The sequence below is a fragment of the Scylla paramamosain genome, chromosome 16, assembly GCF_035594125.1.
Source record: "Scylla paramamosain isolate STU-SP2022 chromosome 16, ASM3559412v1, whole genome shotgun sequence".
In the NCBI taxonomy this organism is placed as follows: Eukaryota; Metazoa; Arthropoda; class Malacostraca; order Decapoda; family Portunidae; genus Scylla; species Scylla paramamosain.
Window position 1 is genome coordinate 11,090,001 of NC_087166.1, and position 21,733 is coordinate 11,111,733.

General features: G+C 38.0%; 1 protein-coding gene and 1 long non-coding RNA gene across 12 annotated transcripts in view; one reads left to right on the forward strand and one right to left on the reverse strand.

The window, feature by feature from the left end:
* The window catches only part of LOC135108028 (uncharacterized), a 31,276-nt gene extending 21,456 nt beyond the window's left edge, over positions 1 to 9,820 (reverse strand). The window contains exons 1-2 of the long non-coding RNA XR_010272107.1: positions 9,699 to 9,820; positions 7,950 to 8,068 (exon numbers count right to left, since the gene is read on the reverse strand). This is a non-coding gene — a long non-coding RNA (uncharacterized LOC135108028). The remainder of the gene's footprint in view (positions 1 to 7,949; positions 8,069 to 9,698) is intronic.
* LOC135108027 (nucleoside diphosphate kinase 7-like) lies at positions 9,449 to 21,596 on the forward strand. Of its 11 annotated transcripts, none has more exons than XR_010272106.1 (11): positions 9,449 to 9,586; positions 11,938 to 12,023; positions 14,113 to 14,217; positions 15,174 to 15,340; positions 15,815 to 15,976; positions 16,559 to 16,766; positions 17,188 to 17,302; positions 17,516 to 18,282; positions 18,629 to 18,742; positions 19,391 to 19,498; positions 20,523 to 21,596. XR_010272106.1 is itself a non-coding variant. In XM_064018577.1 (11 exons), the coding sequence occupies exons 1-11, from the start codon at positions 9,511 to 9,513 to the stop codon at positions 20,550 to 20,552; spliced, it is 1,305 nt and encodes a 434-aa protein (XP_063874647.1). In that variant the 5' UTR covers positions 9,449 to 9,510; the 3' UTR covers positions 20,553 to 21,596. The 11 variants fall into 11 exon arrangements, 10 of the variants coding, with proteins under 10 accessions (XP_063874647.1, XP_063874657.1, XP_063874651.1 ...); XM_064018577.1 differs by having other exon boundaries at positions 18,149 to 18,282; XM_064018581.1 differs by having other exon boundaries at positions 9,494 to 9,513; positions 18,149 to 18,282.
* The last annotated feature ends 137 nt before the right edge of the window (positions 21,597 to 21,733 follow it).

The window sequence follows — 21,733 nt, forward strand, 5'->3', positions numbered from 1 at the left end:
CTCTCTCTCTCTCTCTCTCCAATATTTACATAAGTCGTCCCTATTCGTGCGTATTCAATTTTCCATTCGTCACGCAGCTCAAAGGAGAAAGAGAAGCCAATACTCCCTTATTGTATTAAAACCAGGAAGTACTTGGAGCCGAAAAGAAACTGGCTCTCGTTTTCTTTTAATGAACATCAGGCGGGGACTCACTCGCTCACCCCATCCCTCTGTCTCTGAATCCCACCAAACACGCAAGCAACACGCAAGCAAAACAAAACACGCGGTAATTGGCGCATTAATAAACAATACCCAAGGACTGACTGAAAGCAACCAAGCTGGGACTGCTCTGCCTGAAGGAGGAGGAGGAGAAAGAGGAGAAGAAGAGGGGGGATCGATGTTTGAAAAGTCAGGCTGGAAGCGTAGGGCGGCGGGAGGCGGGACTCGGCAAGCGCTCTCCTCTCTCAGACTCTCTCCTCTTGCTCTCCAGTCCCCGCCCGGCCCGTGTTCGCCAGTCAAAAGGTAAACAGAATCCAGATCGTCGTAGGTTGTTGACAGACGACTCAGCTCCTGGTGTGCAAACATGGCGAGCTCTTCTTCCTCCTCCTCCTCCTCCTCCTCCTTGGGATCCTGAGTTAGAGAGAGAGAGAGAGAGAGAGAGAGAGAGAGAGAGAGAGAGAGAGAGAGAGAGAGAGAGAGAGAGAGAGAGAGAGAGAGAGAGAGATTATGAAGGCAGGCAAGGCTTTAAGGGAAATGAGAGAGACTGAAAGAAGGATTCATGAATATAATTAAAGAAAGAAAGGAAGGAAGAATAGAAAGAAAGAAAGATAGATATAGCTAGATAGATAAATAGAGGGACGAAAAAACAGACCATGAAACAAAACAAATAAGATAACATAAAAACACAAAACACACACACACACACAAAAAAAAAAAAAAAAAAAAAAAAAAATACACAAAACAATAAATAGATAAATAGAACACAACCCCCTAAAGAACAGATAATAAAAAGAAGTACCTGCCTATAATATGCAATCACAGTAATTATAGTAACAGTACCCCTCCCCCTCCACACACACACACACACACACACACACACACACACACACACACACACACACACACACACACACACACACACACACATACATCTCCCTGCTCTCATTTTCACACATCAAGAAATACACACTAAAACAACAAAAACAAAAACATGCAAATTAAAAGAAGCAGAGAGAGAGAGAGAGAGAGAGAGAGAGAGAGAGAGAGAGAGAGAGAGAGAGAGAGGTAAGCCCTAACAAAATAATATGGAAAAGTGAACGCACGTAGTGTCCCGTCCATCCATCCGTCCCTTCATGTTTATTTTCGCGTCCCGTTTTAAGCCGATTTTCTTGCGGTGGCCCCGAGCTAGAATGCGCCAGGCAGGCAGCACGCGCCCGCTGATGCCAAGGCCAGGAGCTGCGGGGCTCGCGTGGCCTTAGTGCTGCAGGAAGAGCGGTAAGTGATTTCTCTCACTCATTCTTACCGAGTTGTTGGGAGTGTGAATGTGTCACTCACGAGCCGTATTCTTAAATACTTCTGCCTGCACCCAGACTATTTTCAAAAGGCTCTAGTTGACTTGATGCGTTTTTTTTTTTTAGACTGTTTTTGCGGTTTTATTGACAGATTAATAGGACTTCTATATTATTAACAGGAGAAATGCTCTTGAGAACCCGGCTAATCATCACTATAGCCTTTGAAAATAGTCGTGGTGGGACATGAATACAAATCTTGCAGCTTCATTCTTAAATACGTTGTTCTCTTATAAGGACTTTTTTTTAAGACCATAGGAATTATTTTCCTGACTTTCATTGTTTTCTTTTTCCGTTGATTATGTAGGATCCTTGTTAAACCATCACTGAAGTCGTGACAACACTTGAAAACTTTACTGACTGGCATCAGAGTCTCTTAAGGTTAACAGTGGTAAGACGTCAAAACGTGTGAAATACGATCAACATTGAGAGCAAAGCGTGTGGCACTCAACACTGCAATGGGCCGTCACTAGACAAGGCCTATGTGTCTACGAGGGTAATTTTGAACAACAACTAGAGCTTGTATTCCTAAACGTTTTGGCGTCTTACCTCACAACATTCAACATGCTCTTCTGTAGGTCATTAGGGTTTTCCAAGGATGTCTATCGTTCCAATGGTAGTTTAACGAAGATTCTACAGCACTGACAGGAAAAGGCAGCAATGAAAACCTGATAAATCGTGCATGCGCCCCTTGGAAACAGCTGCGATGAGAGACCAGTGTTTAGGAATACGAAGACGCTTCACACACTCCCCCACTCGCAGGCCCTCCCTCTCCACACCACGCACACCACACAGCTCCCAGGAAGCCCTGCCCTGCCCGGGAATGCGGTGCCTCACTGCCTGAGCTCCGGGGCCAGCGTTCCCCCCCTGTGCAGTCTGGTGGAAAAGTCACCTCCGGCCGCGGCGTGTTTTCCTAGCTAACCCAGAGGCCGCGGGCAAGCTGTCTGTCCCCGCCTCCCGCTGCGGCAGGAAAGCCACACCACGCCAAGGAGAGGGAGGAGGAGGAGGAGGACCACAAGGAACTCAAAGGAGAATAAAAAAGTAGTAGTAGTAGTAGTAGTAGTAGTAGTAGTAGTAGTAGTAGTAGTAGTAGTAGTAGTAGTAGTAGTAGTAGTAGTAGTAGTAGTAGTAGTAGTTGTAGTAGTAGCATTTGTTGTTGTTGTTGTTGTTGTAGGAGGAGTAATAATAATAATAATAATAATAATAGTAATAATAATAATAATAATAATAATAATAATAATAATAACAATAATAATAATAATAATAATAATAATAATAATAATAATAATAATAATAATAATAATAATAATAATATAGTCAAGTCAGGATGAACACGAGAAAAATTATAATCACAACCAAAGAGAGAGGAGGAGGAGGAGGACGAGACGCGGGGGTAGAGAGAGATGGGGCTGGGGGATGGACTGCCGCTTCGCCATTGAAATTGAATTAACATTAAAAAGCTTTTTATCTTTTTTTTTTTTTGGGGGGGGGGGCGAGAACTCCCCGCGCCTCTCGCCTTGTTCAATTTGCAGCCGTCATGGCGATGGCCCGGCGCTCCATGATGTGATAGAGAAAGAGAGAGAGAGAGAGAGAGAGAGAGAGAGAGAGAGAGAGAGAGAGAGAGAGAGAGAGAGAGAGAGAGAGAGAGAGAGACACGAAGGTGATCATCAATGGGAGAATCGGACACGCAGGCCATCAGAGCAGGAGTTCCTCAAGGAAGCTGTCTTGTGTGTGTGTGTGTGTATATATATATATATATATATATATATATATATATATATATATATATATATATATATATATATATATATATATATATTAATAACCTCTTGAGCCTCATCCCTAGCACAAAGGCGCATAACGGCCTGGGGCAGCAAACACACAAGATGCAGCTGCTCAGCGTCTCCAGGTCCAGTACAGCACTGCTTCTTGACTTCGAGGAGCAGACGCTGGCGCCACAACTATAACAACAAGCTGACGCATGATGAGCGGCTGGCCAGGGAGGCCTCGGGGAAGCTCACGTCATCTCGTGGCTCCTTGATAGCAAGGGGCTGGAGGTCCTCTACAAGGTGCAGACTTGCTCTGCCATGAAGTACGCGTGCCTCTCCTGGGACGGGGGAGCGAGGAGACACCTTGTCCTCCTGGACAAAGTTCAGGACAGAGCGGCGAGGCTCATCAGCAGTGCCGGGCAAGAGCCACGTCTCCACAGCCTCCAGCATCGCAGAGACGTGACGGGCCTCACTGTGATGTTTAAAATACACCACCAGGGAGTGCCTCACCCGCAAGCACTCCGACAACCACCAGGATTGCCACCAGGGCAGTCTGCAAGGCCCCCACGGAACTGTTGCAGCCCTGATGCAGGACGTGGCACCATCAGCGGCAGTTCACTTACAAACACCTTGCCCTAAGCAATGTATTGTTCACCTCACAGCCGAGCCTTGACGGTGCAAACGTGCAGCAGTTCAAGGAGCGAGTGAACACTTGGCTGATGAGGTGAAATAAGAGACAATAAAGGCACTTATAATGCTGTCTTTAGCCTGTGGAAGGTTACAAATATTTATATAATATAAATTATGAAACTCCTTTATTATAACATTTAACCGTATAAATAAGAGAGAGAGAGAGAGAGAGAGAGAGAGAGAGAGAGAGAGAGAGAGAGAGAGAGAGAGAGAGCATACACTCATAATAAATTACCAGCGTTTGTTTGTGCGCGCAACTGACTGCAAATGTTTACACATCACTGCCACCACTCCCAGCACCACCACCATCACCGCCACAACCATCAATGCTTCCACCATCTCAGAGAGAGAGAGAGAGAGAGAGAGAGATGACTTGTTATAACATGGACTCTTGCCGTCACGAAGTGGCCAGAGTGTCTCACAGAGTGCCAAAAGGTGTTGAATAGTGCAGTCCATGAAGTCAGTAGTGAACAATCATACAACCCGACGTTCTCTCGACATCCACGCCGTAATATAAGTGTCCACCTATCCCAAGTGACTGAGGACCCTGATCTGCAAGCGGCGCACGCAGCGATCCGCCACACTAAAACAGAAATGACTCAGAAATGGACAGACAATAAAGCCAACAGGTTTATTTATTAAAGTAAACAGGAATAGGAAGGATCCGAAAGTGGAAAAGGACCGGTTAGTGAAGATTAAGAGAGAGGTAGCGTCATCAGGGGTAGAACGATAGAACCTCTACAAAAAATGAAAATATTTTTGTGACTAAAAATGTTCCCCTAAGATTAAAGATGATTAAATCACGAAAAGTAGAAGAACAATATTTATATAAAAGATATATATAAATCGAAAAGATTTTTTTTTTTTTTGTGTGTATTTTTAAGTAAAATATTATTATATCCTCGCACCACTCCTAAAAAGTCTAAAGAATATTTGACGTATATGTAAAATGGCTCTGCTTTAAGTAACAAACATCGCAATTATTAGATATAATTTTTTCAAGTTTTTTTTCAGTTTTTTTTTTTTTTTCAACAAAGGTCCGGACCTATACAAAAATTTAAAAATTTTTAGCGATTAAAAAATTTTCTCTAAGATTACAGATGATTAAACCATGAAAAATAGGAAAAGAATATTAATATAAAAAGTATATATCAATCGACAGTGTGCTTTTTTTTTTTTTAGTGTGTACAATGTTCTTCTTTCAGTAAGGAACTTATCCCTAAAATCAGATAAAAATTTGGGATCTAATTTTTTTTCACTTTTTTTTTTTTTAAGATCCGGACATGCAATTTTTTTTTTTTTTTTTTTTTGCGATTTGCGATTAAGAATTTTCCTCTAAGATTACAGAATGTTGAATCATGAAAAGTAGAAGAATACTGATATAAAAGATATATATCAATCGATAAAGTGTATCTTTTGATGTCTCAAATTCTTTTAAAAGTGAAATGTGGTTATTATCAGATAAAAAAATTTAATTGAATTTTTTTCACTTTTTACCACAGATACGGAGCTGTGCAAAAAACTTTTTTTTTTTATTAAAAGTTTTCCTCTAAGGTTACAGATAATTAAATCATGAATAGCAGAAGATGAATATTGATATAAAAATTATATACCAATCGAAAAAGTACGTTTTTTTTATGTATTTATTTCATTTTAGAGCTAAATATGATTATTATCTGTGCTGCACTCCTAACAATTCTAAACAGTATTTTCACTATATACTCTGGTTCTTTTATAAGTAAACAACATATCCCAGTTATCATATAGAAATTTCTTAATTGATTTTTTTTTATTTCTTAACACAAAACAAAACAAAAAATAAATAAAAAATAAAAATTTGTGGTTTAGCAAATTTTCTATCTAAGAATTTTTACTTCATAATAGATGCATGTTCCTTGCTTAAAGGAGACACATCGTGCATATGTCTTGTGTTCATATTAGCGGTGGGAAAACAATATTTAACTTTACGAATATTTCACTTCTAAACAGAGTTGAAAAGGAAAGAAAACTATAACTTACTGAGTGATATAAACTTTCTGTATACATATTTTGCTTCTACATTTTATGATTCTAAGTTCTGTAGTTTTAAGGGATTTTTTTGTTTTTTTTCCTGGTCAAGATCTTAAAAACGGAAGAAAACTAAGTTTCACATTTTTTACCTGATAAGAAACTTATGTTCCCTGCTTAAAGGAGACACACCAGCCGTATGTTTTGTGTTCATGCATGCAGGAGCGGTGGCAAGACAAAAATATTTAAATTTAAAAATAATTCGCCAACAACAATGTTTAGAAAGAAAGAAAACTACACTTCGCTGAATGTTATAAACTTTCTATATACACATTTCATTCTACATTTCATAATTCAAAAATCTGTAATTCTGAGATGATTATCTTAATCACAACTTTTTTTTTTTTTTCCAGGTTCAAACCTTAACAAAAAGTTAAACAAATTTCACTCTCAAAAGTACTACCTGACTCTAGATGTATGTTCCCTGCGTAAAGGAGACACATTGTGGGTATGTTTTGTATTCAAAGGAGCGGTGGGAAGACAATATTATTTGACATTATAAAAATATAACTTTTGAACTATGTTTAGAAAGAAAGAATATTTTACTAATATAAACTTTATATATATATATATATATATATATATATATATATATATATATATATATATATATATATATATATATATATATATATATATATATATATATATATATATATATATATATATATATATATATATATATATATATATATATATATATATATATATATATATATATATTTTTTTTTTTTTTTTTATTTATTTTTTTTTTTTACTTCTACATTTCATGATTCAAAATTCTGTAGTTTTGATGAAAATTTGATAATAGCAATTTTTTTCACAGATTTGGAGCTTAACTTTATATTGTGTAATTTTACAAAAAATAAGACTGGAAAATATGAATTGGCATCGCTGCGCAGTTACCGCAGCTGCCAAACGGCAATAATTGGTGCTAAATACTGATTTTATACCAAAATTTTGAACACATCCGTATCCGCATCTGTGAGATGTCATTATTTGATATTCACATCCGCATCACCTATTTGCTAGAAACTGATATCCACATCCGCTTCCGCATCTACAAAACATGGGTATATAACATATGCATGCACATCAGCACCTGCGGGTCAATGAATTGTGACATCCGATACATCTCTGGCCCAAACTCCTCCATCAGTCTTTCCACCTTCCTCTCTGAGTGAGCCACCAGAGCTGTGTCATCTATAAATAATAGCTCACTCAGATCCCATACCCTTTCCTCCCCACCGATCAAACTCAGGCTTCTGCCTAATACCCTCATATTTACTTCCTTTGCTATACCCTCCACATACAGTTTGAACAACCACAGTGACATTACACAACCCTGTGCAAACATACTCTGGGAAGAACTCACTCACACAGTCACCAACTCTCACACATGCTATACTATTTACTAAGAAACTCTTCACTCCTTCCAACAAGCCATATACTTTCAGAACATCCAATAATCCTTTCCTGTCAGTCCTATCATACGCTTTCTCCAAGTTCATGAACATGAAAGATATCCTTCCCTTTCCCCAAAAAAAATTTTTCACTCACCTGCCTTGCTGCAAAAATCTGGTCTACGAGTACACAGTCTCTTCCCTTTCTAAAACCTCCCTGTTGCTCTTGGATGGCATTTTCTGTCTCTTCTCTTATCTTCTTTATCAGCAGCATCCCATACACCTTTCCTACCACACTCACCAAACTGATACCCTTTTAGTTTGAGCAATCCAGTCTATCCCCTTTTCCTTCATATAAGGGAACTACACATGCATTTGTCCTGTCTTTTGTAAAGTTGCCAGCAATAAAAGCAATAAACACCCCATCCCTGCTTGCAAATATGACTGATTTCCATTGTCAAGAGTAGACTCACCAAAGTAGCAGGCAGGGCTGGCGTGACTCAGGGGCTTACATGATGAGGTGAGGCTCTTAACCAGCTCTGCTTCAGCCAGGGAGTTCCCAAGACTGGGAGAACCATACTGGCTTGTAGTCCTGCAATGTATACAGCTATCAACTTGAATGCACTATGAGTTAAAAGCAAGCTATTTTTCATCCTACTTCAGCATCATTTTCTTTTTATTAGCCTTTTATTCTGCAGGCAAAATGGCACAAAGACGGGGGATATATATATATATATATATATATATATATATATATATATATATATATATATATATATATATATATATATATATATATATATATATATATATATATATATATATATATATAACCTGATGGATTCTTGATCAGCAAAAGATTTTAAACTAATTTATTTTTCAGTTATTTTGAGAATTTCATTCATAAATGAGAAAAAAAAAAATAACAAATACATAAACTAAACATTCATAATTTCCATTTGATCATAAACTGCGTGTCTTTGCCATAACACTACATACACGAAAAGTCTTCTTTGACAGCTTGAGTTGACGCTTCTGGGAGAAATGATTAGTTCATCTCCCAGATTTTCTTTGTATCTGCTTTCCTTAGGAATTTCACAATCCCATAACCCCTAACACTCATCACGACGTTTGTCAATTAACACCGAGCTATGATCCCAAGTTTCTCAAAGTGATGTCTGTTGGGGGCAGATGGGAAAAATTCAGGCAGGTTTTTCTTAATTAGAAATATATCATGACTTCCATATGATGCACTGCAAGAAACGAGTGTCATGCCATGTTCTCATGGCATGGCATCTTCAGTCCTCAGCAATAAATAGGCAGGTTTAGGTTGCTTGTATATACTGGGGCTCTCTTATCAGGGAATGGCGTCTTTGGGTGTGTGGTTGTCAAGGTTATGGGATCTGTATATTCTTCTTCTGTTGTCTGTTTTTTTTTTTTTTTCCGCTTATAGGCTACATCCTCATGGAACTTTCAAATGTTTTCCTCGCTTCTTGTCTTTCTTTTCCTCAGCTGTGGCTGAGAAAGTACTTGGTGTTTGATAATTTAATCCCTCTCTTTTCTGTCTATATACAGTCCTAACACTGTGCATATAGCCAGATCTTCTTTGTCTGTTCTTTTATTCACTCCTCTTCGCCTATTATAGCTACCATTGATGCCATTATAATTATAGTTTGTTTCTCTCCCTCTCATAGTTTGTGCATTCTACAATCGCTATGATATTTTATGGTTTCTGCCTCTCCTATCCCACGACTGCAGTTCTGATCCTTCCTTTCTCTGTCCTTACCGTGAACTTCCAGAATGACAGTTTGTATGTGGGTGTATTAGTATTAGGTGTGGGTGAATAGGTTTAGTATACAAAATGCACTCCACTAAAACAACAGGATCAAAAATGTTCAGTGAAGAAGTCCATTCTCACATTTCCAAGCAAACCTCTAACTTTTTACTTTAATGCATAAAAGAGGAAGCCAAAAATAAAGAAATAGTTCACAAAAATAAGATATAGAGGAGTTAAGGGTTAGAAGCTGCGAGAGAATGGTGAGTGACAGACGACTGGGAGACAAGTGTGTGTTTCAACCTTTCATTGTACAGAGGAGGCAATTACGGACAGGTAGGGAGGCTTAGTTCATATTAATAAACTCATTTGTCGTACCTGTTCATGTTATTAGTAGTCAGGTTCCTAGGAACAGGTTATATAGCCAGGTAGATAGTATGTGTCTCACCTGGTCAGCTGATCATGTGTAGTGATAAGGCCAGGTAGATGATGTTCACAGGTACGAGATAACAGGTAGGCCAGGACTGTAGTGTGACCTGTAGGTTTAATTCAGGTTAGAATGAATTGAAAAGAAGGATCAGGAGTAAGACTGGTAGGATGCGGGATGGGGACTCGGTAGGTCTGATAGGAGTTAGGCCCGTATTTAGAAGCGCTTTGCTCTGTCACCACGACTATTTTCAAAGGCTGTAGGCATGATTAGCCGAGTTCTCAGGACTGTTTCTCCTGTTAATAATGTAAAAATCTTGTAAGGCTGTCACTAGAACGATAAAAAACATACTTACAAACCCGTGCCACTTCAACTAGAGGGTTTTGAAAGTAGTGGAGGTGCAGCGCAGAAGTGTCTCAGAATATGGCCCATAGGGCGAGGATTATGGAAATAACCTTAGCCTAATAATTTCAAGACAATAATTACTTTCGGGCAATTTTTTTTTTTTTTTTTCAAATCATGGTGTACTTAATGAAAAGAGCAGTGAAAAGTACTGAGTTGGATAAAACCTAAGTTAACCTGCCCCTCGCATGAAAACTAATGTCATTCCAATATTATTTGTGTTTCATGACCCGTAGATGTGATTGGTGTTAGGTTAGATTGATAAGAAGAATTGAAAGCAGGTAGATCTGACAGGTTTAACATAGTAATTAGGGGGAGGGATTATGGAAATGACCTTAGAAAACACTAATGTTATTTCAGTATTATCAAGTTGTGTTGGCAGCAGGTGAGACTGAAAACAGGTAGGACTGGTAATAGGCAGGTTTGACTGCAGATAAGATTGATAATAAGTAGGTTTGACAGCATATAAGACTGACAACAGATAGGTCTGACAGCACATAAGCCTGACGGTAAGGAGGGACTGACGGGAACACTGTCTTAAACTAACATGAACTAAGCCAGCAAGTAGTCATAAATACTACTAACTACTGACTGGACTGCATAGAGGACAATACTAATGGTGCTTAACTCATGATCAGTTGGTAGTTTTTCAGTAAATAACATTCTACTAGTTCTAAGATCAAATTATTTTGTCTGATGAATTTTTATGTGTTTTGAATTACTCTGATTACTAATTTTGATAAAATTACACTTTCTGTAAAGAATTCATACCAGTAAAATGTTTCTTTAAAAGCATTTCTGATCAAATCTCTATTTACCATCCCAAGATCTCCCTTAAAGTTAGGTAGCCAAGACTAGACCACATCTTGCCTCATAGTGTCAATAGAGATAAAGAGGCAGTGGTTTCCAGTTCCCTCAAGGTGCTTTTTAGTCATGGAATAAAGCGACAGTATTCTTAACCGATCTCAGAATGTGTAGTCAGGTTGCCTTATCCTTTACTACACAAGACTCAAACTTGATGCCACATATGCCACAGCTCAAGTACACAATGGAATGCTCTCTTGTAGGAAAGAAGATATACAAATGGCAGCAATATTCTAAACCAATCTCAGAATGTGTAGTCAAGTTGTCTGTCCCTTACCACACAGGACTCAAACTTGACACCACAATTCCATAACACAAATAGAAAATGACATGCAGGAAATACAATGATGTTCTCCAAATTAGCCATGGATGGGGTTGCTAGGATGTTTCTCCATGACAAGGGAAAATATGTATCAAGAAAGATGAACACATACTAATACAACATGTCTAATATACTCCTTCCTTCCCTATCTAGAAGACCTGGATATTTGAGTTTTTTTTTTTTTTTTTTTTTTTTCCTCCATTGGCTGTCATTTAATGTTTTAGCTATAGTCTGTATGATATCTCAATTTAGTTGTAGTTTTCCTTTGTAGTTTATATGAAATTACTGTTGCTTATTTTAATGGATTCTGTTCAGTAATTTCATCAGTATCTTGCCTTATCTTGAAGAATTCTTTCCCAGTGATGTATTGCACTCTGCTTGTATGCCAAAACACTTCAGCAGAATCTGTCTGTATCTCATAGCTCACTTTACATTGAGTGCAGAGAGAGCAATGTAGAGAAATGGTACTTTTCCACTCAGTTATAATACAGTACTTATAATGCATTTCTGATCAGTCTGGAAGATATTTTTGATTGGCATTAGATCACATTGCATTTTGTGAGTCTAGTTTGTTTAGGATTAGTCTTTCAGTGCCAGAAATGTCATGAAGGTTTAGCTGACACCTGATACACACACATCACTTGAGTATTAAACTGTTCTCTGTAATTTCAGTTTCTGCCATGGGTAACAAGGTATTCATCATTGCACTAGTGGTTGCTCTAGTGGCCATCTCTTTAAATAACTACCTCAAGAGAAAGGTGTGTGTTCATGAGTGGGGAAGGGGTCTTGAGAGCTACCTATCCAGTACTCGTCTGTACAGTCTTCTTACCCTCCTACAGTAGGTCTTATCCTCCTAGTACACAGTCATAAGTTAAGTAACCTGTGTCTTCTCTGTGTCCTAACATTTTTCCTTCAATTAACTTTCTCTGATCTGCAAAAAATGTACCAGTTATCAGATATTATCAAGAAACTGTCTATAGATCAGAGGAGTTAAAATTGAAGGAAAAACATTAGTAGGGAAGTGAGTGCGACAAGTTAATTGACTTATGAGCAGGATAGTACCTGTGCTGGTCAGACAGTCAGGGCTGAGTGACATCCTTCAGAGCCTTGGTTACTGAATAAAAAAGTGAGGAAAGGGACACTGCAAGAATCCATGAGCACATACATGTGTATATACATCTTCCCATCCATAGATATGTCTATTGACCCATAAATTGATCTAACCTTGACTGTCCTCCTGTGATATTGCAAGGCTGCCATCATTAATGCTTCACATTCTAAGACAGAAAATTTGATGTAAGTGGCAGCCAGAAGAGGGAGTGGTCAGGGATGGAATCTCTAACAGGACTCAATACACTGGACTCTTTACCAGCCAAGCCAGTGATCACCAAAGCTTTGGTGGATGCTGGTGCTCCTGACTGTCCTGCCTCCATGTGCTCACTACCTTAACCCATTCAGTACTAGAAACAGATCCTAAAATGCCATGAAATCATCAGCTGTTTGTCAGAATGGAGTGAATAAATAAATAAACATAGTAAACAGTTCCACATATTATTCTTTGACACCATTATGAAAACAATATTATCCTAAACTCAAGGAAATGCCTCTAATGGCATCAAGAATACTGAAGTGATGTCATGGTACTGGAAAAGTTTAAGTTAATGCAGCTCTCTTATACTTCACTCTACTCTCTGCTCACACGGTTTCTCTTCATCCTCTCATGGGGTGGGGATTGTTATGCTACTCAATGCTTTCACTGCTTCTTTATTTTTAATCTCATACGAGTGAACAGAATATCTGTATCTTTATCTTCTAGGCTTTAACCTTAGTATGCTTCATTATTTCTCGTATTATAGTTATTTGCATTCTTTCTCAGCTTAGTTTTGCAATGGAGTGTAATAATGATTCACTCTAACACATATCACACCAAAACTTTCATTGTTTCTCATACTGTTGAGTCCTGCAGCTCATATCACACCAAAAGTTTCATTGTTCCTCATACTATACAGTCCTGCAGCTCTTATCACACCAAAAACTTTCATTGTTCCTCACATTGTAGGGTCCTGCATTGGTTCTTAGCATAAAGCTCTGTATTGCAGTATGCTAATGGTTCTCTGTAGTTCCTAGCAAAATTTTCCTTGCTTACTTTGGCTCTGTGGTGCATTCCTATGTTTTCTATTACAGTACACTATTACATTATCATCATTTCATTTAACATCCGTATTACATGCTAGATTAATCTAATGCCACACAACTTAGGGGATCATTTTGTGCAGTTATCAGAGTTCATAGATGCATATAAGTTTCTTGAGTTCTTTACTGTCACCACAACACAGGCTGTACATTACCACTTGCCTGACTTAGTTCATAGACTTGTAATCTGCTTTAGTTCATTATGGATTGCAATTTCTAACACCTAAACACTGAGATCATATGACGCCACTTGCTTGAATTAAGCTAAGGAATAATTTGCAGTTTGATAAACATTGTATTTTTTGACTATATGTATTTTTGAAAAGTTAATTTGTACCTTGACTTTATTACTAACTGTGATTTCTGACACCACAACATAAAGGTCATTTGGCACCTCTTGCTTGAGTGAACGTGAAGAATAATTTCTAAATTGATAAACATGAGTTACTTTTAATGTATACTTTTTGAGGAAGTTAATTTATGCCACAGTTTTCTTCCTTTTTATCATTATATTCATTTTTTCAGTACTACATACATACACATGTCAAGAAAGTTTATTTATGCCTCAATTTTTTGTCCTTATCATTGTTTTCTGTTATTGTTTCCCCCGTGGAGCTGTGTTATTTACTGGTGTTGTTGGTGTTCCTGCTGCAGGGGGAGACACGCTACATATTCCACACAGAATGGTACGATCCAGTGTCAGCAACCGTCAACAAATTTCACCTCAGCTTCTTCCCAAGAGATAGATCAGTGGAGATGGTGAGTGTTGTACTTGTGTGACAGTGTCTATGCCATGATGTGTTTACTCTTATTGCTTATTGTGGTGAAGGTGAGAGAGAGAGAGAGAGAGAGAGAGAGAGAGAGATATTTATCAGTACTTAGCAATAATACAAATCCTTTTTTATCCCCATAAAACTGCAAAACATTTAGGCAACCATTGTTATCTTACAGACAAGAGTATACAGTACAATCACCATTAAAAAACTGAGAAACAAAATAAAAGTAAATAAAAATAAAATAAAAATAAAAATAAAAATAAAATAAAAATAAAAATAAAATAAAAGTAAAGCCTTAATGTAAACCTTGACATAGCAAATAGAAGGTAAACAAATTCATTTGTTTGTTATGTTGAAATTGTAATGCAACTATAACACACAGACACACAGACAAGAGTACATATCATAATCACTATTAAAGAAACTGAGAAGCAAAATAAAAGTACCCAGTAAAACTCCACTATGAACCCTGATATTGCAAACATCAAATATAAGAAACAGTTTGTTGTATTGAGTTTTTATTGCATCTACAACATAACTATTCCTGTAGATGAACAATTAACTGTTATTCTTGTGTATAAATTTTTACACTGTTGACCTTTTGCCTCAGTTTGTTATATCAAGATTTAACTGTATCTGTAACATAATTATTCTTGTAGATGAACATTTAACTCTTTGACTATTATTTGGCATATCTTTCCTTAATTACTAATCACTGAGACATCTTTACTTGTTCTACAACCACCTACAACATTTAAACTGGCTAGAAAATTCAAAATCTAGTCTTTTTAATTTCCTATTTTCTTGTAAATGCTTATAAAGATCTCATGCATCACTTCTGGTGTTGTTGATTGTTTTTTATCAGTGAAAGGGTTAAACTGCTGTTTTGGGTGAACATAAATACTGCAATGCATCATATTTCCATCTGGGCACCCTCAGTATGACCTGCGGGCCCAGAGGCTGTTCCTGAAGCGCATCCCAGTGGAGGGCGTGGAGGAGCGCGACCTGTACCTCGGGAACACCATAGTTGTCCTCTCCAGGCAGCTCAAGATCACAGACTATGCTGACGCCTTCACTCGGGAGCAAATCACCTCCAAGAGACAAAGGTGAGAGTCTGATGAATTCCTGAGTGGTATTTTATCTTACTTTTGATAATGTTTAGGTAATTTTCTTGTGCCTTCATGCTGGAAAGATCACAAAGTATTTTGATGTCCTCACTTTGGAGCAAATCACCTCTAAAAGCAAAGATAAATGATTGATGAATTCCTAAATAGTGTTTCATCTTACTTTTGAGCGTGTTCAGTCAATTTTTTCCCCCTTCTTGCTGTAAATATAATTCAATGCAAATGTCATCCTATGGCACTGAATGATCTTGAAAAGATAGAGGTAGGGGATTACTGAATTCTTGAGTGGTGTTTCCTTTTACTTTTAATGATTATTGGTTAGTTCTCTCCACCTTCATGCTGAAAAGATGACACATTACACCATCAGTTTCACAGAGGATCAGGTCAGCTTTAAGAATGTTGTTAATGGTTGGTAATTCTCATCTCTGTAATTGTTTTCTTCCCCCTCCCTCCTAGAACATTTGCAATGGTGAAGCCAGACGCTGTACACAGACTAGGGGAAATAGTTGACGTGATCCAGAGCCGAGACTTTGAGATCAGCCAGATGAAGATGGTGCAGCTGACGAGGCTCCAGGCGGCAACCTTCTACCGGGAGCACGAGGGCCGCCCTTTCTTTGAGTAAGGTCACATCACCTGCTGTAGTGGAGAAATTACTTGACATACTTCAGTGTTAGTGAAGAGATGTTGTTGAGCTTATAATGAGAGAAAGTTTTTGGGTTGTGGTGGAAAGTAACTTGGTATACTTCAGTATTAGTGGATGTTATATCAGGTACAAAGACCATTCTTCTGTGACTGCATCTTAAAGGATTTTCAAGCAACAGACTTCAGAGTGGCATAGACTGGAGTGTGGAGGAATGTGGAGCATAGACAGGTACAAAGATCATTCTGTTGTGACCACTTCTAAAGAGATTTTCAAGTAACAAGTTTCAGAGTAAGCTGAACTGAACTAGACTAAACTGTAGCTGTTTCCATGTAGCAGGCATCAGAGTGACTGGATTGGAGTGTGGGAGTATAAGGTACAGGGATAGGTATGAATAAATAAATAAAGACCCTTCTATTGTGACTGTACTAAAGAGAATAAAGAGTGACAAGTGTCAGAGTAAGCAGGACTGAACTATTCTAAACTGTAGCTATTTCTGAATAACAGACATCAAAGTAGCTGGGAATAAACTTGACTAAACTGTAACGAATCTCCCATAGGTCCCTGCTTGACTACATCACGAGTGGACCAGTGGTGGCCATGGAGCTGATAACAACCAATGCTGTCAAGAAATGGCGAGCGACGCTGGGCCCCACAGACTCCCAGGAGGCAAGGAGCATTGCCCCAGAGTCCATCCGAGCATTGTTTGGGAAGGACAAGCAGTTAAATGCAGGACACGGCTCGGACTCGGACATATCAGCCATAAGGGTTAGTGGTCCGTGAGATATTACTGGAATTATCATGAAAAGAAAAAAAAAGGAGTCCACTAAAGATGTCAGAGCCTGGAGGTGATGGTTCTTAGCGGTTCATTTCTACTCTGTTTAGCTTTTTCTCTGTCTTATGTGCTTTGTTTTGCTGATATTCTCTCTTTCACAAAATTCCAATTTTGGATGATCTCTTGGTCAGCTCATACATAAAAAATAAATAAATAAATAAAAGATTCTTAGTAGATCAGAGGATTTAAGATAGATGTAATGCACTTAACACAGGAGAAGAGAGTGTAGCAGATTGACTGACTATTGAGCATGATTCACATGTAGCTTGTAATTTCAAAGACTCAAGAAAGGTTATGGTAGTGAATCATTTCAATCCATTTGTAGTCTTACTTTTATGGCTTTGTTGTTTTCAGGAAATTGAGTTCTTCTTCCCATCATCAAAGATAAATGATGATCTCTTACCACAAACCACAGCCAAGTTAGCAAACAACACTTGCGGCATTATCAAGCCACACGCTGTTTCCAAAGGTGAGGCATTGCTTTGTTTTTACCTTTAAATTAAGATTGTTGTACATTGTGATCCCAATCTTGCTGTTCCTATCTTGCAATCTTTATCTTTACATCCTTCACCATTTTTTCCTCTTTTTAAGCTTTGAAATAAAGTTAAAATATACTTTAATATCAGTTCTGCTCTTCCTGTCTTACATTTTTTATCATTACATCTTCTCTCACTCCATGCAGAGTCATTGTTTCTGCCAGCTCTCCTCCAACCAGCTAAGTCATTCATATCTTTCTCTGACATTTGTTTTTCTCTCATATCTTTCTTTATCCAGTCCATTCACCTCTGCTTGGGTTTTCCTCCTTCCCCTCCTGTGTTGGGCTTTTGCGTATGTTAGTTCTCTTCTCGGCATGTATCTATACCTTTTCATTCTTTATTCCTGTGCCTTCTTTTCTATTCCTTTCTCTCTAGTTGCTTGGTAGCTATATAATTATTATAGTCCATCCATCTTTGCTTAAGCCTTCTTCCTTCCTCTTCTGTCCTGGACCTTCATCTGTAGGTTAAATTTCATAAGGCTAGGTTAGGTTCCTACATGTCTTACTTCTCATCTCAGCATATCCATACCACCTCAGTCTTCTTCCCTGTACCTTCTCTGCCATTCATTTCTCTCTAGTTGCCTGCTGGCTTTGATATACCTTCACTTATCTTCCCTATGTAACTTGGATGTAACTTTTAGGATAATGATATAGTTGTGAATTTAGAAATAGATGCTCAACTCATAATTTGTGTATAATCTGCCATCAGGTCATTAATGATGCAGTAAAGAATCTATAAATGTATATTTAAGTCATAATTCATGTATATTTTGCCATCAGGTCACATAGGCAGCATTCTGAAGGCAATAAAGGAGGAGGAGTTTGACATCTCCGCCCTGCAAATATTCCGTATGGACAAGGTTCAGTCAGAGGAGTTCCTGGAAGTGTACAAAGGTGTTGTCAGCGAATATCCAGTGAGTGAACACTGCTCTTGTGTTCCTGGCTCCACTGGAGGATGTTGCTGAGAGATGAAAGAAAAAGGGCTTCTGTTTCCTAGTCTGCCTTTTATATTGTGTACACTAAAGGTTTTGTCAGTGAATACTTAGTTGAGTGGATGCTGCTCTTGTGTTCTTGGCTTTGCTGGAAAATGTTGGTGAGGGATAAGGTGGGAAAGGTGCTTCTGTTTCCTAATCTGGCTTTTATGTGTACTCTTCAATTGCTGAGGGATGGAAGGGGAAAAATGTGCTTGTTTCTTAGTCTGCCTGTTATATGGTGTACACTTGTATTGCTGAGGAATGAAAGTTGTCTTGTCTGTCTCAGGGGATGGTGCAGCAGCTGATGTCTGGCCCCTTGGTGGCTCTGGAGATCACTTCAGGCGTCCATGGACCTCAGACGCCCATTAAATTCAGGGAGTTTGTGGGACCCGCTGACCCAGTAAGTGCTCCTGTGTTGTATTATTCCCTCTGGTCATCCACAGTGACATGAGCAGTGAAGAGATTATCTACAGCCACAGAAAGTTGGAGACTCATGATGCTCAAACTCATAAGAGAAAGTATAGATGTGAAATGAAATTGTAGTGTTTGTGGTTCATAATTATTAATACAGTTATTAAGCCATATTAAAGGCCAGAGGGGACAGAAAGGGGAAACTCATGATGCTGAAACTCATAAGGGAAAATATGGATGTGAAATGAAATGATGATGTTTGTGGTTCATAATCATTAACATAGGATTATTTTTTCATACTAGAGGCCAGAGGGGACAAAGCATTAGATGCTTATGATCTGTACAACCTAATAGGAAAAATAAGGATATAAAGTGATGTAATTAGTTCATGATTATAATGTAGGGATATTTTCTCATAATAGAGGCCAGAGTCCCCTCTTACATAAAAAAAAAAAGTCATTGTGAGGTCAAATTCCCTCTGCATCCCGGTTAATACAAGAAGTAGATTTGATGATGATGGATAGAAGAAGGAAGATAAAGCAAAGGAGGAGGAGGAGGAGGATAGTAGTGACTATGAGGATAAATCACAGACTTAAAGTAAAGATGAGAGACATATATAGGAAAATGTACTTTATAGGAAGTGGCAAGGGAGCTACGACCCAACAGCCTCAGGGCACGCTTTGGGGAGGACATTGTGAAGAATGCCTTCCACTGCTCAGACCTGCCAGACGATGGCCCTCTGGAGGTGAGTGCTGGGAGGTGGTGCTGCTGTCTTGCTGGGAGGGAACGTTAGAACATGAGAGTATAAGATAAAGGAGAGGTGAATTCTGGGAGTTGGTACTGCTGTCTTGCTGGGAGGGAACATTAGAACATGAGGGTAAATATAAAGAAGAGGTGAATGCTGGGAGGTGGTGCTTCTGCTTTGCTGGTAGGAAACATTAGAAGATAGGACAATATAAAATAAAGAAGAGGTGAGCACCAAGAGGTGGTGGTGTTGTCATGCTGGTGATAAGGAATGTAAGAACACGTAAGAAAAGAATGTAAGAATGTAAGAAAATATAGAGACAATATAAGGATATGACAAAGTAAGGATATGAGGACATGAGAAGATAAGGAGCTTGTAAAATAAAATAAACAATATAAGAACACCAGAAAATAAATTGACTGTAAAAATAAAGATAAGTACACAAGAGAATAAGCAAACTTCAAAAGCCCTGTTGACCTACACAGGTACAGTTAACTGTACCTAATCCATCTCTTCACTGATTTGTTATTTTTATTTATTTATTTATTTTATTTTATTTATTTATTTATTATTTTTAATTAATTAATTATTTTTTATTTAGGTATTTTATTTTATTTTATTATTTTATTTATTTAATTTTATTTATTTTTTATTTATTTATTTTTATTTTTATTTTTTATTTATTTATTTATTTATTTTTTTTTTTTTTGGGGGTGGGGGTCATAAGAAGAACATAAGGAAATAAGAAAAGCTGCAGTAACCCATCAGGCATATATGTGGCATTCCCATCATGTCTATTGCATTACATACAAGCTCCACTCCAGTCCATTAATATACCTCGAGATTCTTATATTTCCTCAAGCTGTGCCTCTTTCATCATTAAGGTTCTTGAGAGTTCTTTTCAAGTTGTTTCGTGTCATTATTAACATTCTTGGTAGTTAATTCTGACAGTTTCTTCTCTTTTATTATTAAGATTTTTGTGAGTTAATTCTGACACTTTTCTCCCCCTCTCATACCATTACAGGTTGAGTACTTCTTCAAAATCCTGCAGTAGCCAAAGTCTGTCGCCTGGCTTTGTGTGAGTCGTGTCTTGTCTCCATAAATTGCTTCATTTCAATATCAAAAGAGCATCAATGAAAACGTGACAACTTCAGTACAAATTCTCCTGTGTAGTACGTATGCCATAACTCTTCATACGTACAAGTTTTTTACTGTTTATCTGATATGCAACCTTGTGATAGAGTAAACGGTAAAGAGTAAGGATTTTATTCATTCACTAGCACAGTATTGTAAGACTTGGTAGCTAGAGATTTTTGTGTTTCATTAGATTCACTTAAGAGTCACAAAAGAACTGTCAATCAAACTTTAATACAACGCATCAATTTGCACCTGTACATTTCTCTCCCATAATCTGGTGCACTGCTCAATGAATACTCTTTTTTATTGTTAATGTTTAGGATGAGGGAAAGGAAGATGTTAATGGTTGATAATGGTTGATGGTAGTTAATGGTTCTCCATGGTGATTTCAAGAGGCAATACTAGGGTTACAAATCCAGTTTTATGTCCCCCACTGGATGTTGCACCATGGAGGGAGGGCCTTTTCTTGACTGTATTGTTATTGATTTGCATGTTCTGTACTTTGTGTGTTCTCAAATCATCAGTGTGAATTTCCAGTTATGTGTCTTACAGGGTGTTTCAGAAATATAGATGTGCTAGTCATGTTCTAGGAATAACTTATTGTCATGCATACATTCCTCATGTTACTTTTTATCTTTTTAATCTTTGCCTGTGATATATTTCATTACCATTGTGTGTTGTAACTGACAGTACAGGTATTCTCTGTTGTTTTTTGGTCTCATGGTATTTTATAGAATGCAGTCATGAAGGATTCGCTCCATGCTCCCAATAATCGAAGTACAGGCCTTCCAAGTTTTGCTGTTATTGCACACTTTGAGCACTGTTTTCATTGTATTGTTACTGTGTGTGTGTCTGTTTGGCCCGCTGAGGCTCCAGGCATGCTGCCACTATCATGGTTGTGTGCAATGCTGGGTGCTGCCACACAGTGTATGTTCTCAACCAATAAATATCACACAAATTATTTGTCTATTCATAAATTTCAGCCAGTGTTACAAGACATGAGACAAAGTGAAAATAGATTCTCTATCAGAATAGTTCACTTGACCCTTGACCTGCAAGTGACAAGGTGAAGAAAATCCAATTTGCTCTGGCAAGCTA

Coding starts and splice junctions, on each gene's coding strand:
- LOC135108027 (XM_064018577.1), top strand. CDS start 9,511: ATGGTGAGTGACAGACGACTGGGAGACAAGTGTGTGTTTCAACCTTTC. Junction 12,024..14,112: donor ATAACTACCTCAAGAGAAAG/GTGTGTGTTCAT, acceptor TTCCTGCTGCAG/GGGGAGACACGCTACATATT. Junction 17,303..18,148: donor GCCACACGCTGTTTCCAAAG/GTGAGGCATTGC, acceptor TTTTGCCATCAG/GTCACATAGGCAGCATTCTG.